Source organism: Scyliorhinus torazame, chromosome 16 (assembly GCF_047496885.1).
Source record: "Scyliorhinus torazame isolate Kashiwa2021f chromosome 16, sScyTor2.1, whole genome shotgun sequence".
In the NCBI taxonomy this organism is placed as follows: Eukaryota; Metazoa; Chordata; class Chondrichthyes; order Carcharhiniformes; family Scyliorhinidae; genus Scyliorhinus; species Scyliorhinus torazame.
The window spans coordinates 2,720,298-2,736,246 of NC_092722.1; the positions used below are offsets into that span (position 1 = coordinate 2,720,298).

Here is a 15,949-nt window from a genome sequence, read left to right on the forward strand (position 1 = left end):
GGGCAACCGATCGGCGGGCGGGCTCATTCCAGGAGGGGGCCTATGTTCCTCCACGCCGGGCTGGTATAGGACTCCGCCATATTGCAGCGCGGCGAAGTGCCAGCCGTGGTGGGCCGGCTTTCAGCGCCGGAGCAGCGCACAGCACTCCGCGCCGTTATAGCCCCCCTAGGAAGGGGTGAATGCCTGGGCCTGGAGGCCCGGTGACACCGGTTTTGATGCTGGTGTCAACACTTGACCGGGATTTCGGAGAATCCCGGCCTCAGCCTCCAGAATGGAGAATCCAGCTCCACATTCCGTACTTTGTGTACCAATGTAAACTCAGAGATATCGCACATGGGGGAAGTTGAGAACAGGCTGCGTTTCTGGGTAAGACATTTCCTGGAGGCGCATTCCCATTATTCCAATAAAATCACCAGATGCTTGGTTCGTGAAGACTTTTTTATCCCCCCCCCCATTCATTATTTTCTTTTTTCTGCCATGGTTTTCCATGTATTTCAGTGAAAATGTGTCGTCATTATAAGCAATTAACAACTTTATGTTTGACTAAAATGTCTCCCATTTTCCGTTTATTCTTCAAGGAGAAAGTCAGCTGACCAACCCTGAACAAAACCCAACTTTTAATTGAATGGCCACATTCCTGGTTTGTTGCCCAGAGTCTGTCTGCATCTTGATTCTGCTTCATTAACAGAACAATTATTCATTTGTTACCATTAATGAGCCGGGTCACATTGTTTAATCCATTTACTCTGTCTCAGCAAAAATCTCAGAATGGGCACAGTAAACGCTGCACTTGTCAGAATCGGAGATCCTTGTTTTCAACATGTACATTAAGCAGCTTTATTTACTTCCCTCGTAACACAAAGAACTGAATTGATTGAAAAACACTTTAGATTAAATCCTGCTCAATAAATTTGCGTAGCTGAGCAATTAAGTAAAGTACATCCTCCTCGAACCTAAAAATGTCAAATAATCACTTTCAAAATATAAAACCCTTTCCTTTAAAGTGAAGCCTTTCCTTACTTTAATGAAGGCTTTGGGCACAATTTATCGCACTTGTCGTGCCCGACTTGGTGACGTGACGAGGCCATTGAATCTCGCGCGAGGCCTCCCCAGCGAGGTCTCGACCAGGCGTCATTTATTATTGGTCCACACAAATGTGGAGCAGGTGTTACAGCACCTAGGGGGTATCCAGGCCATCTGAGACCACTGAGTGGCTCCCTGGCTCTCCCTCTGGTACCCAGGCACCTTGGCACTGCCAGGGTGTCCAGGTGGCACTGACAGGCTGGTAGGGGCACAGCCATGGTGCTAGGGTGGCACCACCAGGGAGCCATTCCAATGATCAGCCTGAGAGGGGCCATGCCCATGAAGCGGGGGACAAGGGGGATTGTGAAGGGTTGGGGGAGGGAGGGGCGGGTATGAAGGGGCCTCATAAAGGTTGGGGGGTGACACTGCCCATGGGTGGGGTGGGTGGGGGACCCTCCCGCTCACTTCGAGATCAGGGCACCCTTTCAAGATGGCACCCCGATCTCTGAGGATCCGGTCTCGCCGGCGAGTTCAGCTCCCCACTGCTGAAAACACTTCTAATTGTGGGCTAGACCAGGGCCAAAAAAAATGACTGGGAGAATAGCGCTGTGGATCTCACCCAAATAAATTGGCGAAAAACACCTCGCCAAATCGCCCAAAATGACACTTAAATGTTTTGGGTGAATTCTGCTCATTATTTTAATGCAAATTCAAAATGTAGCCTTTTTTTAAGCTGAGCTGGAATCATGAACTCTGAATCAAATGAAGTAGTTCCCTATTTTGTACAAAAGCAAAAGCTCTTTAATAGTTTCAAAATTCAAAGCAAACATCGGAAAGAAAATTTGAAAATGCAGGAATGCATTCCTGACAATCCAGAAAGAATAGTAAAACCGAGCTTCAGGTCAACGTGCTTTCATCAGAACTGGGATTGAGGTGAACAGGTTTGAAGCAAATCTGGGAAAGAACAAAAGTGAGAGATTTGTAATGGGGGAGGGGAGGAATAGCCAAAGAGCTGATGATAAAATGAGGTGATAACGTGAGGAGGGAAACAAAAGAATGGTTACAATAAGGAAAGGAAGTCTGGGTAACATGGAAAAGGGAATGCTTTTGTGGATTGGGACTGTGTGAGAAGAAAGACAAGTAGCTCTCCCCTGGCTCCCATCCCCGTGTCTATATCCCCACCCAAAGCACAAGCCCACACTCTCAACAATTGTGCTTGTACAACCATTGTCCGTCACCAGTGCCTGCCATCTGAAAGAAAATTGAATAGTGCTTGAGGTGTAAATCACTGTACCTAGATGAGATGCCATACTTAGTCCCCTACTACTCCTTGTATACACACGTGGCAAAATTTGGTTCCAACTCCAGCTACAAGTTTGCTGACCATACGACCATAGTGGGCCGGATCTCGAATAACGACGAGTCCGAATACAGGAGGGAGATAGAGAATCTAGTGGAGTGGTGTAGCGACAACAATCTCTCCCTCAATGCCAGCAAAACTAAAGAGCTGGTCATTGACTTCAGGAAGCAAAGTACCGTACACACCCCTGTCAGCATCAATGGGGCCGAGGTGGAGATGGTTAGCAGTTTCAAATTCCTAGGGTGCACATCTCCAAAAATCTGTCCTGGTCCACCCACGTCGACGCTACCACCAAGAAAGCACAACAGCGCCTATACTTCCTCAGGAAACTAAGGAAATTAAAAATCTTACCAACTTTTAGTGATGCACCACAGAAATGAAATGAAATGAAAATCGCATATTGTCACAAGTAGGCTTCAAATGGAGTTACTTTGAAAAGCCCCTAGTCATCATATTCCAGCACCTGTTCAGGGAGGCTGGTACGGGAATTGAACCGTGCTGCTGACCTGCCTTGGTCTGCTTTCAAAGCCAGCGATTTAGCCCTGTGCTAAACCAGCCCCATAGAAAGCATCCTATCTGGCTGCATCACAGCCTGGTCTGGCATCTGCTCGGCCCAGGACCGCAAGAAACTTCAGAGAGTCGTGAACACCGCTCAGTCCATCACACGAACCTGCCTCCCATCCATTGACTCCATCTACACCTCCCGCTGCCTGGGGAAAGCGGGCAGCATAATCAAAGACCCCTCCCACCCGGCTTACTCACTCTTCCAATTTCTTCCATTGGGCAGGAGCTAGCTGAACACTCACACTGAGAGGGAATTCAATAAACTAGCTCCCATATAAACAAACAAGGACAGAGCCATCCATCTGTAATCTGGATTACAATTCCCAGTGACCATCATGAGGTTGGCACTGCCAGGGCTCCATGAGGCAATATTCAGGGAGGGAGTGGGGCATGAGGGGGCAGGGCATTTGGCAGCCCCATTGGGGGGTGTCACACATCTGTGGGGTGGGGGTGGGGGGGGGGGTTTGCACTGGTACCAGCGATTGGGGGCGGGGGAGGGGTCCTGATGCCGGTAATTAGCAGGAGGAGGATGCCCGGTGCCTGCGAGTGGAGGGTGCGGGAAGAGAAAAATTACACCCAGTGTGAGCAAATATTAAATTGTCCATTTTGACAGGAACAATAAAAATGAAGCTGATTATGTAAATGGTGAGAGATTGCTGAGCTCGGAGGTACAGAGGGATCTGGGGGTCCTAGTGCATGAATCACAAAAGGTTAGTGTGCAGGTGCAGTGAATAATTAGGAAAACTAATAAAATGTTAGAATTTAATGTGAGGAGAATTGATTACAAAAGTCGGGAGGTTATGCTTCAGTTGTACAGGACATTGATGAGATCACATCTGGGGTATTGTGGATAGTATTGGTCTCATTATTTAAAGAAAGATGTAAATACGTTAGAAACAGTTCAGAGAATGTTTACTGGAATAATACCAGGAATGACATAGAATCCCTCCAGTGCAGAATGAGGCCATTCAGCCCATTGAGCGGCACCGACCCTTAGAAAGACCACTCTACACATGTCCACTCACCCATCCACTCCGTCCTATCCCTGTAACCTCACAACCCGACCTGCACATCCCTGGACTCTAAGAGGCAATTGATCATGGCCAATCCACCTAACCTGCACATCTTTGGACTGTGGGAGGAAACCGGAGCACCCGGAGGAAACCCACGCAGACACGGGGAGAACGTGCAGACTCCGCACAGACAGTCACCGGAACCCAGGTCCCTGGCACTGTGAGGCTAACCACAGCGCCACCAGGCCGGCAGACTCGGACATGTTGAAGAGGTTTGGTTTGTACCCACTAGAATTTTGAAGAATAAGAGGTGGTCTTGATACCATCCTGAGGGGTATTGACAGGGTGGATGTGGAGAGGATGTGTCCTCTTTGTGGAGATTCTAGGGCAAGGGGTCACTGTTTAAAAGTATTGGGTCACTTATTTAAGATGGAGATGAGGAGAAATTTCTTCTCTCAGAAGGTGTTGAGTGTCTGGAATTCTCTTCCTCAAAAGGCGGTGGGAGCAGAATCTGTGAATCTTTTTAAAGCTGAGCGAGATAGATTTTTGATTAACAAGGGGGGTGAAAGGTTATTGGGGGTCGGCTGGAATGTGGGGTCAAGTTCACAATCAGATCAGCCATGATCATATTGAATAGTAGAGCAGCCTGGAGGGGCAGAGTGGCCTCGTCCTGCTCCTCATTCGTATGTTTGTGTGTGAAAAGGCGACATTGTTCAAGGGGAGGAGAAAAAAGAGATTTATTGAACAGGGCAGTGATGTCCGAGCCACGAGCACTAGAACTTCCTCCCAAAAACCTGTGTATTACCTTTTTTTTTCAAAGGGCTCCTGAAAACATGTCCCATTGATCTAGCTTTTGGTCACTGGGGTCAAGGTTTGTCTGACACTGTTCCTGTGAAGCACTTTGTAAAATCTTAACCATGTTAAAGGCGCTATATAAATGTAAATGATTGTCATTGTGGGTCCAGAGGCTCAGGGTCACTCTTGCAGACGGAACGGAGCGCTGCAGGGAGTAGGTACAGGGGTTAGTGTTAGCGTTTAGGAATAGATCAGCAAAGAGCTGCAATTTGACTTCAAAGGACGGACCACTAATTTAAGACGGACTCACATAAGGAGTAACCAAAAGCTTGGTGAAGGATGTAGGTTTTAAGCAGTGTGTATAAAGGAGAAAGAAGCAGAGAGGTTGAGGAAGGGAAATTGAAAGCTTCGGGCAAAGACATTCTGTTCAAAGGGATATTTGTTCCCTGTGTACCGCTGTGAAGTTCTAATTCGAAATGATTCAGAAAACCTCCAACTGCAGTGACCATGAAAGAGGCAGTGACGTCAGAGGGAAACCCATTTTAGTCTCGTCACAATATCCAATCCAATGACATTATTCACTTTTAAATACATTAGAGCATCATCATTGCTTGTTTATGACGGTAACGTGACTGAAATGACATGTGTGGTTCAGAGGCCATAGGACCCCCAGGTGGTTGGGGACATGACAGTGCCTTGGCACTGCCCCCTGGCACCCTCAAGTGCCAGGGTGTCAGGTTGGCACTGCCAGTGTGCCAGGGTTCCAGGGCAGTGCTAGAGTGCTAAGGGGTAAGGCCTGAGGTGGGGTCATGGCCATGAAAGGGTGGGGGACAGAAAGGGGGAGTGCTGAAAGAGGGAATCCTCGACACCCCATATCAGGGTATTGCTCACCTAGGGGGGCCCAATGCCATCCAGGATGGATGGTGGGATGGGGTAGAGGCACCCTCATACCTACATAGTGTGGTGGGATGGTGCAGACATTTGGCGACGGATGGTGCGAGTTTGCCCTTCCGGGATCAATGGTTCAGACTGTTGCCCATGTCTGTCGGGCGGAGCGATGTGCGGCATCTTCAACTTAACTTTGAGATGGGGGCAACTTTTTAAAATGGTGCCCCGATCTCGGAGGAGCCGGTCTTACCAACAAGCGGGACAATTCAATAAGAATCTCCCCAAAATCAAATAAATTGAGTTAAGTACGGATACGTTGTGACAGGGAACATGCCGCCGGGGGGGGGGGGGGGGGGGGGGGCATTGAACGGGAAATTTGCCTGAGCGTCAGATTCTCCGTCCTTGTTGGCCGCGGGCGGACTCGCAACGGAGAATCCCGGCCTTAGTCATTTTTGGGGATAATTGCCCCCTGACTGTAAGCACTGCATCCTGCAGCCAAAAGGTTGATCTGAAATCGTCCAAATCTATACATCGCTCAGGATTGGTCACATATCATCCTAGGTGTATTTAAATATTATATATTTTCATCGCACCAACATTGGTCCCCAGGCGGCAATCTCTGAAATTCCCTCGCTAACCCGTTCATTCCCCAAATCACTTTCCTCCATTAAGATGCCACTAAAAACTTTCTCCCTGACCAAACATTGACAATCTGGCCTAATAGGGCCTTATGGGGCTCAGTGTCATATTCTGCTTTTTAATGCTCCTGGAAAGCACCCTGGGATATTTCAGGATGTTAAAGGCGCTATATAAATACGGTAGCACAAGTGGATAGCACTGTGGCTTCACAGCTCCAGGGTCCCAGGTTCGATTCCTGGCTGGGTCACTGTCTGTGCGGAGCTGCACGTTCTCCCTGTGTCTACGTGGGTTTCCTCCGGGTGCTCTGGTTTCCTCCCACATTCCAAAGACGTGCAGGTTAGGTGGATTGGCCATGCTAAATTGCCCTTAGTGTCCTAAGATTAAGTGGGGTTACTGGGTTACGGGGATAGTGTGGAGGCATGGGCTTAGGTAGGGTTCTTTCAGTGGGTCGGTGCAGACTTGATGGGCCGAATGGCCTCCTTCTGCACTGTACAGTAAGCACTGTACACCGCCACCTTCTCAAGGGCAACTAGGGACGGGCAATAAATGCTGGTCTAGCCGGCAACACCCATATCTCATGAACAAATAAACAGGAATCACAAGCCCTTAGCTGCTGTCATGTTTGCAGTTAAACTTTCAATTGTGGAGTCAGATTCCTTCTATTTATCTAACAAAATTGCGTGACTGTAGCTTTCATTATTGGCAGGAGCAGGAAGAAAAGTAAAGACAGCCAAGCAGCAGATTAAAGGTCAGGAGCCTCCATTTGCATGCAGCTTTTCCTGGACTATGTACACAATGTAAATAATGTTCCATTTGTCATTCCCATTTCACAGTATTACTATCTCAAACACAGTCAGAGTTCCACATACATATTTCTCAGCTTAAACTATATTCTATTCCTTGAATTTGGATTCTGGAGCCCAGTGCAGGGGCCTGCCTCTCACCTTCTGCTTGTGTTAAACAAATGTGCTATCCAGAGCAACAGACGAACAGACTAAGCTTTAGTTGGGTCTGTTATCAAATATATTAAACAGTATAAACTCTGGGTGTTGGTCGAAAGGGTGAGATCTTCCCATAGTACAGAAAGAGGCCATTCGGCCCATTAAATCTGCACCAACCCTCTGAAAGAGCACCCTAACCAGGCTCTCACTCTATCCCTGCCACCCCGTAACCTCCCCTAACCCGCACAACCCTGAACACTAAGGAGCAATACATCATGGCTAATCCGCCTATCCTGCACATCTTTGGACTGTGGGAGGAAACTGGAGCACCCGGAGGAAACCCACGCACACACGGGGAGAACGTGCAGACTCCACACAGACAGTCAAGGCCGGAATTGAACCCGGGTCTCTGGCGCTGTGAGACTGCAATGCTAACCAATGTGCCACCTTCTGCAATTCAATTTTTTAAAAAATATATACAACATTTTGAAAAGATGATGGGGTTGAAGAAGTTGGATTTTAACCCCACCTCCTCCTGATATAAAATAACCAGGTTGACTCGCCCACTGAACGGCTGCCTGGACTTTTGATGCTTACAACTTCAACATACCTTTCAAAATGAAGGTGACTGCTCAAAACTGATGGGTTCCTAATTCACATAATGCTAATCAGGATCGAATGACATTATTGTACCCCAAAGGTGATTTTAACTTCAGCCCAAGTTTGGAAGTTTGGCCTGGTCCTCCTGCCAGATGAAAGCCAGTGTGGTGGGGATTGCACAGCTGAACAGGCCTTATCCAGGTAAGTTCTTCTCACTCTCCTTTTTATGGCGACAGGAGGGGCTGGGGTATTCATGTGGGCCCCACAAGGAGGGTTTATGTTATACAGACACATAACTTCCTCCCCTCGCTCACCACGACGGGACCCTCACCCTTTGCCCGCAGTACCAGCAGGCTGCCATTGTCCACCAGTTATTCCAAAAACTTTAGCTTGCTTCCACCTCATCCCATATTAACAGTTGACCCAGCAGTATCTCCCCCCCGCCCCGGCCCGGTGCATTTGCATCGGCGAGTAGGCGTAATGAGTATATCATTTTCCTCTGCACAATTATTTAATACTGCATCAAGAACTGTTCCAAATAAAGTTCACCAGCGCAGTCTCCAAATGTAACATAATCACTGCCTCCTGACTTATCCTGTCCTTTTAACCTTGACAGTGTCCTGCATGTGAGTGAGTCAAGTGACTTTCCTGCAGCGAGTAACATGATATTGCTCACAGCACTCATGCTTCCAATACCTTTTCTGACAAATTGTTTTACACAGACAGCAAGTTATATCATAGCTGTAATTGTAGAAAGCTGCGGGATCTGTCTACAGGGGGGGTCTCCCCACCCATGACAAACGCTTAGGTTGTCATTTCTTCCATGTGACCATTTTTCTGATGACCTCCACAGATTATTTTGTGACTCAGTAAAAGAAAAGGTCTTGGATTTATTGAACACATTTCCTTAATTTGGGGCGTCCCAAAAGCACTTCACAGCCAAAGCAGTGGCCTTGGTAGAGAGTGGATTTGAGTACAGGAATAGAGATGTTTTACTGCAGTTGTAGGGTATTGGTGAGGCCACACCTGGAGTATTGTGGGCAGTTTTGGTGTCCTTATCTGAGGAAGGATGTTCTTGCTATGGAGGGAGTGCAGCGAAGGTTTCCCAGACTGATTCCTGGGATGGTGGGACTGTCATATGAGGAGAGACTAAATCAGTTAGGATTATATTGATTGGAGTTTAGAAGTATGAGAGGAGATCTGTAAAAAACTTACAAAATTCTAACAAGATTAGACCAGGTAGGTTCAGAAAGAATGTTCCCGGTGGTGGGGAGTTCTTTTAGGACTGAGGTGAGGAGAAATTTCTTCACCCAGAGAGCGGCAAATCTGTGGAATTCACTACCACAGAAAGTAGTTGAGACCAAAACGTTGTGGAATTTCAAAAAGGAATTATATAGAAGGAATTAGATACAGCTCTTGGGACTAAAGGGATCAAGGGATCTGGGGGAAGGCGGGATCAGGGTATTGAACTTGATGATCAGCCATGATTATAATGGACGGCGGAGCTGTGTTATTTCAGTTGAATGAAGGTAAATAGGTTTTCTGCTGGTCCTGGTTGATTCAGTAGATGTGGATTTTGCTGATTAAGAATTTATGATTCATTGCTGCTACAGCAACAGATCCCTGAAAGCACTTAAGCTGTTTTACTCCTTCCACATGACTGAGTGACTACACTTCCCTTCCATCTAATCCACTAACTGCTGCCTCGGTTCTGCTTACTCGAGATAAGAAAAATGAATTAATGTTGGAAATGATTACAATCATTTTAAGTGCGGAAATTAAAGTTTAATTTAGTCAATATACACAACAGATAGGTTGAAAATCAATAGTTTTGATTGAACATGTTGGCATATTTGCTCAATGTACACACACTGGTGTTTAGGATGTAAATGGCAAACAGATTTGAGAATGTGGATGTAAAGTGTTAACCATTACAGAGTGGATGGAAAAGTTATAGATCCATGAAATCTAACATAAAATTGCACAAGTTCCCAGCAAGCTGCTTGAGGGTTGGATGCTCACTAACTCACGTACGCAGCCTGCATACTTCTTACCGAGTGACTGGCTAACTCCAGAACCACTCGCAGCAGTTAGTCACATCCTGATATCCCACTGAAATTCACAAGGCCAGCTCTCTCTCCCCATGGAGTTTTTACAGTGTTACTGGTCAGCACAGGAATGTGAAGAACACTTTAGGGAACAGTGACTTCCAAGAACGAAAGCTCAACTGAACTGATTCATTCACAGTCACTTTCCATGTTCCTTCTTCTTAGAATAAACCTTGCTGTTAAAAGCGAACACCCACTGCAACACGTCCTGTACAACGAACCAGCAAAATGCCCCCCCCCCCCACCCACACTATTAAGTAATCTGTTCCTTTTTTTCGCCCACACACTCTCAGACACTATCCTGCGGAGTTTAGTGGAAGTCACTGAGCAGCGTTTGGTTGGTGCCGACCCCCCACCGGGAGAGTGGTGACTCTGGGGAGAGAGTGGTGACTCTGGGGAGAGAGTGGTGACTCTGGGGAGAGAGTGGTGATTCTGGGGAGAGAGTGGTGATTCTGGGGAGAGAGTGGTGACTCTGGGGAGAGAGTGGTGACTCTGGGGGGAGAGTGGTGATTCTGGGGAGAGAGTGGTGACTCTGGGGAGAGAGTGGTGACTCTGGGGAGAGAGTGGTGATTCTGGGGAGAGAGTGGTGATTCTGGGGAGAGAGTGGTGACTCTGGGGAGAGAGTGGTGATTCTGGGGAGAGAGTGGTGATTCTGGGGAGAGAGTGGTGATTCTGGGGAGAGACTGGTGACTCTGGGGAGAGAGTGGTGACTCTGGGGAGAGAGTGGTGACTCTGGGGAGAGAGTGGTGACTCTGGGGAGAGAGTGGTGACTCTGGGGAGAGAGTGGTGATTCTGGGGAGAGAGTGGTGACTCTGGGGAGAGAGTGGTGACTCTGGGGAGAGAGTGGTGACTCTGGGGAGAGAGTGGTGATTCTGGGGAGAGAGTGGTGACTCTGGGGAGTGCGTGTTGATGGATAAAGTGGGGAAGAAGCTGATGGAACAAAAACGATGTGGAGGCAGAGAATGTTGTTCGACAAATTATGTTTAAATATGTAAATGATGTTAGACTGTTTTTTGTCAATGAATAGAACGAGTTTTGAAACATACAAGAAGCATTTTGATGCGGGCGCAAGGCTACAGACTGGAAAATGGGAACAGAACGTTTGGGGCAGGTGCGGACAAATGGGCCGAAGGGTCTTTTTCCCCACTCTAAAAGTTCCTGGACTATCTAGTGGCATCGTGTTTACTTATGAACTGGAGTTCTTTTCAATCAGAATGATCTATATTGTATTCAGGCATCTGCTCTATCAGTTCCCTGCTTAAATGTTGACGTTAGGATTTAAATTCCAAACAAACATTTGACATGTTGGTGTTGTTTTCCAGTTTGTCAATGAATCCATTTAACTAAACACAAGAGAGAGAAGCAGAGGTGACGGTCGCTGATAATCTTCAGGTTGTGTGACCCCTGAGCTGCCTAACAATCCACATAACCTGTTTTTAAATACCTGATCAAACAGCCTTACCCTCCCAACACTGGAATGCATTCTTGGGAACTCGAGAACACCTTCAGCAACTAAACCTTTTCCTTAGAAATGATTTCACTTCTTCGTGCTTTGAATTCTTTTGAACCTGTCCATTGGTTTGGGATCACTGAACCAAGGGTTTATTTTCCTGGTTGTGTTAGTAACACGTTCTCTCTAACCCAGCTCTTTGTGATTGCAGCCAGTGAGTAATGTTTACATTGCCCCTCACACACACACACCCTCAGTGGGAAATACAATCATTCCCTCCTCCGCCTCACTCCAGCCTGCCTTGTTCCTCAGTCTCAGTACAAACTACAGCTCCCCCAACACACAGAGAAAAGTTTCACAGGGAAATCCATTCTGGCTCACATTTTTTTTAAAGTCCAATGTCCTTCCGCATTGTGAAATCGCGACTTTACAGCTGCCAAGAGGTTAAAAGTCTCAATTCCTTTTCAGTTACAGCTCGGGGAGGTGGGGGAAGGGGACACAATCACCGAAGCACAGTTAGCAATGTAAACCTTACCTTTTCTGTGGCCATCCTATTTCTCCCCCAGTTATGGACTCCTTTGACTGTGATGGTGTTCCAGTACACCCTCGGCTGGTTAATCTGCTTCGCCGTTGGTTCAAATCCTGCTGTAATTAAAGTCTGTAATAAGTCCTCACAACAAATCTTCTTCGAGTTTGGGTAGAAATCAGCCTGCCAAGTGTGGAAAGTTTCCTGTGTGTCCTTCTGTCCTGCAATGGCTCATGTAATCTAGGGGAGGGGGAAGAACGAGCTGCTCTTTGTGTGTCTGAGGTTGAAATGGGATTGGATGTCAAGAATGACGTTGGGAGAGGTGTGTGATGGGCTTGCCACATTCCCATTTGCTGAGGACATAGTGAGCCAGTCTGCTGTGGTCTTGACTGCTTTCCCCCTCCCTCTCCCTGCAGAGCTGGCAAGCAGCATTCCGCAGGAGCAAGCGCTGCCACTACTGCACTCAGATTCATCCTCCACTGCATTCCGTGTACATTTCTAAACTTACAAGAACATTTCTGACTGCATGTCAGATGTTAAAAGTCACTGTGCAATATATTTACAGCACAGTGAACCCTGACCAGCCACTGGACCGACGGGAATGTGTGATTAATGGAGAGGGAGACATAACTCTGGCTCCTCAGACTCATGCCAGCTCAGATTGAAAACTACTAATCTGGAAAGTTCCCGAGTGTTAACCAAACGCCAAAACCTTTTTTTGGTAACTTTTTTTCTCTGTTTATTCACCCTGGTTTTCCCATAAATTGTGCTCCGGGATAGGATGAAATGTATCTCCATGTCATGCACATCTTTGGGTTGTGGGGGTGAAACCCACGCCGACACGGGGAGAATGTGCAAACTCCACACGGACAGTGACCCAGAGCCGGGATCGAACCTGGGACCTCGGCGCCGTGAGGCAGCAGGGCTAACCCACTGTGCCACTGTGCTGCCTCAAGTTAGTTAAACATCACTCCTTTAACAAATTGTAGACTTTCCTTGATTAACCCACATATGCCTACATGACTATTAATTTTGTCCCAAATTATTGTTTCTGGAAGCTTCTACACAGTTTTATTTTTATTTATTTTTCCTCTTCTATATATATATATATTTTAATCTGTGTACATAACTGTAAATATACTATGTTCAAAATCCCAATAAAAAACATTTCTAAAAAAAAACTCCACCAACACTGAAGAAGCTCGACACCATCCAGGACAAAGCAACCTGCTTGATTGGCACCCCTTCCACAAGTACAGGCAGTGACCTTTTGGTATTCCAGACACACAGGGTGATGCTCTGGCGACCTGGGTTCGAATCCCACCACAGCAGATAGTAGAATGTGAACGCAATAGAAATCTGGAATTAAAAGGCTAATGATGACCGTAAAACCATTGTCGATTGTTGTAGAAACCCATCTGGTTCACTAATGCCCTTTAGGGAAGGAAATCTGCCGTCCTTACCCGATCTGGCCTTAATGTGACTCCAGATCCACAGCAATGTGGTTGACTCGTACAATGCCCCTTCAAGGGAAAATAGGGATGTGTAATAAATGCTGACCCAGACAGTGACACTCACGTCTAATCAATGAATAAAAAATACCCCACTCACTCCACCATCGATGCACAGTGGCAGCCGTACGCACCATCTATATGACACATTGCAGAAACTCACCAAGGTGCCTTAGACAGAACATTCCAAACCTGCCATGTGATGGTCAAGGACAGCTTATATCTGGGAATACCAACACCCACATGTTCCCCTCTAAGCCATCCTGACTGGGAAATATATCGCCGTTCTTTCACTGTCGCTGGGCTAAAATCCTGGAACTCCCTCCCTGACTGCACAATGCTGCATGTTACCACTCAAATTTCAAAGATTGTTTTTCTTCATGTGAAGCCATTATCATGGAAACACTGATGAATATCTTAGACTTAAATCTCTACTTTTCAGATCATGACTGTCAGAGAATTTGACAAATAAGATTAATTTGTTTAAAAAGCATAGCTAACTTGAACATTAATTGGGTCCCAATACCTAGACATGAAACAGAGTTCAGCTCATTACTGTCTGTAGGTTACACAATTATATTTCTACAGGTCACTTAATGAATTTTAAAAGTGGAAAGAGTAATTTCTGAAATTACAAACCCTTTCCAATGACTTTCAGAATCAGAAGAAAAAATGAAAACGCATTTTAAAAGCACTGTTCACCTCACAATCCGAAGGTTAGTGAAGGTGTAATTTCTCAATTGCTTCATTTTTTTGTCACACAGATTTTTGTTAAAGGTTATTAAGTACCATAAACATATTGCAAGCATATTGTAATGGATCCGATTAAGAGATTGATGCCAAGGGACAGTAGTGCCATTACTAAGTAAAGGGACAAGGAGTAGGCGAGGAAACCTCCTGCTGATCACCATCAATCCATGGCCTGCCCTGGTGAAGCAGTACCCCTCCATGTTAAACACCACTTGGAGGAGGCACTGAGGGTGGCAATGGGCACAGAGTGTATTCTGGGTGGGTGAGTGTATCAAGAGTGGCTCGGTAGCACCTCTCCTGGCCAAACTGTCGGAGTCCTAAAGGACATGGCTGCTAGATTGGGTCTACAACTGGAGCAAGGGTGTCAAAAAAGGGGAAACACTTACCTGACCTCATCCTGACCAATCTACCTGTCACAGATGCATTTGTCCATGACATTATCAGTAGGAATTATTGTGGAGTCAAAGTCCTGTGTGTGGCACGACCACATTGCGAAATGGGATAGATTTTGAACAGATCTAGCAACTCAAAATTGGACATCCATGAGGCACTGTGGGCCATTAATAGCTGTAATATTGCACTCACCTACAATCTGTAACCTCATGGCTCAGCATAACCCTCAATCTAGCATTACCACCAAGTCGGGGAATCAACTCTGGTTCAATGAAGAGCGCAGGAAGGCATGTCAACATCAACTCCAGGCACACCTAAATGTGGTGAAGCTACAACACAGGACTACGTGTGTGTCAAACATAAGAAGCAGCAAGTGATAAACAGAACTAAATGACCCCACAACCAACTAAGCTGTGCAGTCCTGCCACATCCAGCCGTGAAAGGTGGGGGACAATTAAACAACTCACTGGTGGAGGAGACTCCACAAATACCCCCATTCTCCATGACGGGGGAGCCCAGCATATCTGTGCAAAAGACAAGACAGAGCATTTGCAACACTCTTCAGCCCAAAGTGCCGAATGGATGATCCATCTCGGTCTCCTCCTGATGTCCCCAGCATCACAGGTGCCAGTCTTCAGCCAATACAATTCTCTCCGCATGGTATCAGGAAATGACTGAAGGCCCTGGATACTGCAAAGACTATGGACTCTAACAATAATCCGGCAATAGTCCTGAAGAACTGTGCTCCAGAATTTACTGCACCCCTAGCCAAGCTGTTCCAGTACAGCTACAACATTGGCATCTACCCAGCAATGTGGAAAATTCACAGGCTCATAGAATCCCGACAGTGCAGAAGGAGGCCATTTGGCCCTTCGAGTCTGCACCGACCCTCGGAAAGAGCACCCTGCCCAGGCCCAATCACCCACCCTACCCTCGCAGCCCCATCTAACCGGCACAACTTTGAACGCTGAGGCAAATTTATCATGGCCAATCCAACTGACCTGAACATTTTTGGGCTGTGGGAGGAAACCGGAGCATCCAGAGGAAACCCACGCAGACACCGGAAGAACGTGCAGACTCCGCACAGTCACCCAAGACCGGAATTGAACCCGGGACCTGACGTTGTGAGGTAGCAGTGCTAACCACTGTGCCACCGTGTCACTCTTTTGCCCAGGTATGTCGTGTACACAAAAAGCAGGACAAATCCAACCCAGCCAATTACCGCCCTATCAGTCTCCTCTAAAGCATCAATAAAGTGATGGAAGGGCCATTAAGAGTGCTAACAAACAGCACTTACTCAGCAATAACCTACTCACTGATGCTCAGGTTAGGTTCCTTTAGGGTCACTCAGATCCTTCATCTAAACATGGACAAAAGAGCTGGGGCGA

At 46.8% G+C, this 15,949-nt stretch overlaps 1 protein-coding gene across 1 annotated transcript in view; it reads right to left on the reverse strand.

The window, feature by feature from the left end:
• LOC140392520 (solute carrier family 2, facilitated glucose transporter member 1-like) overlaps positions 1-12,166 on the reverse strand; it is a 41,985-nt gene extending 29,819 nt beyond the window's left edge. Inside the window, exon 1 of the mRNA XM_072477774.1 lies at positions 11,917-12,166. Within this exon, the coding sequence (XP_072333875.1) occupies positions 11,917-11,931 (15 nt within the window). The 5' untranslated portion in view covers positions 11,932-12,166. The remainder of the gene's footprint in view (positions 1-11,916) is intronic.
• Between the last annotated feature and the right edge of the window lie 3,783 nt (positions 12,167-15,949).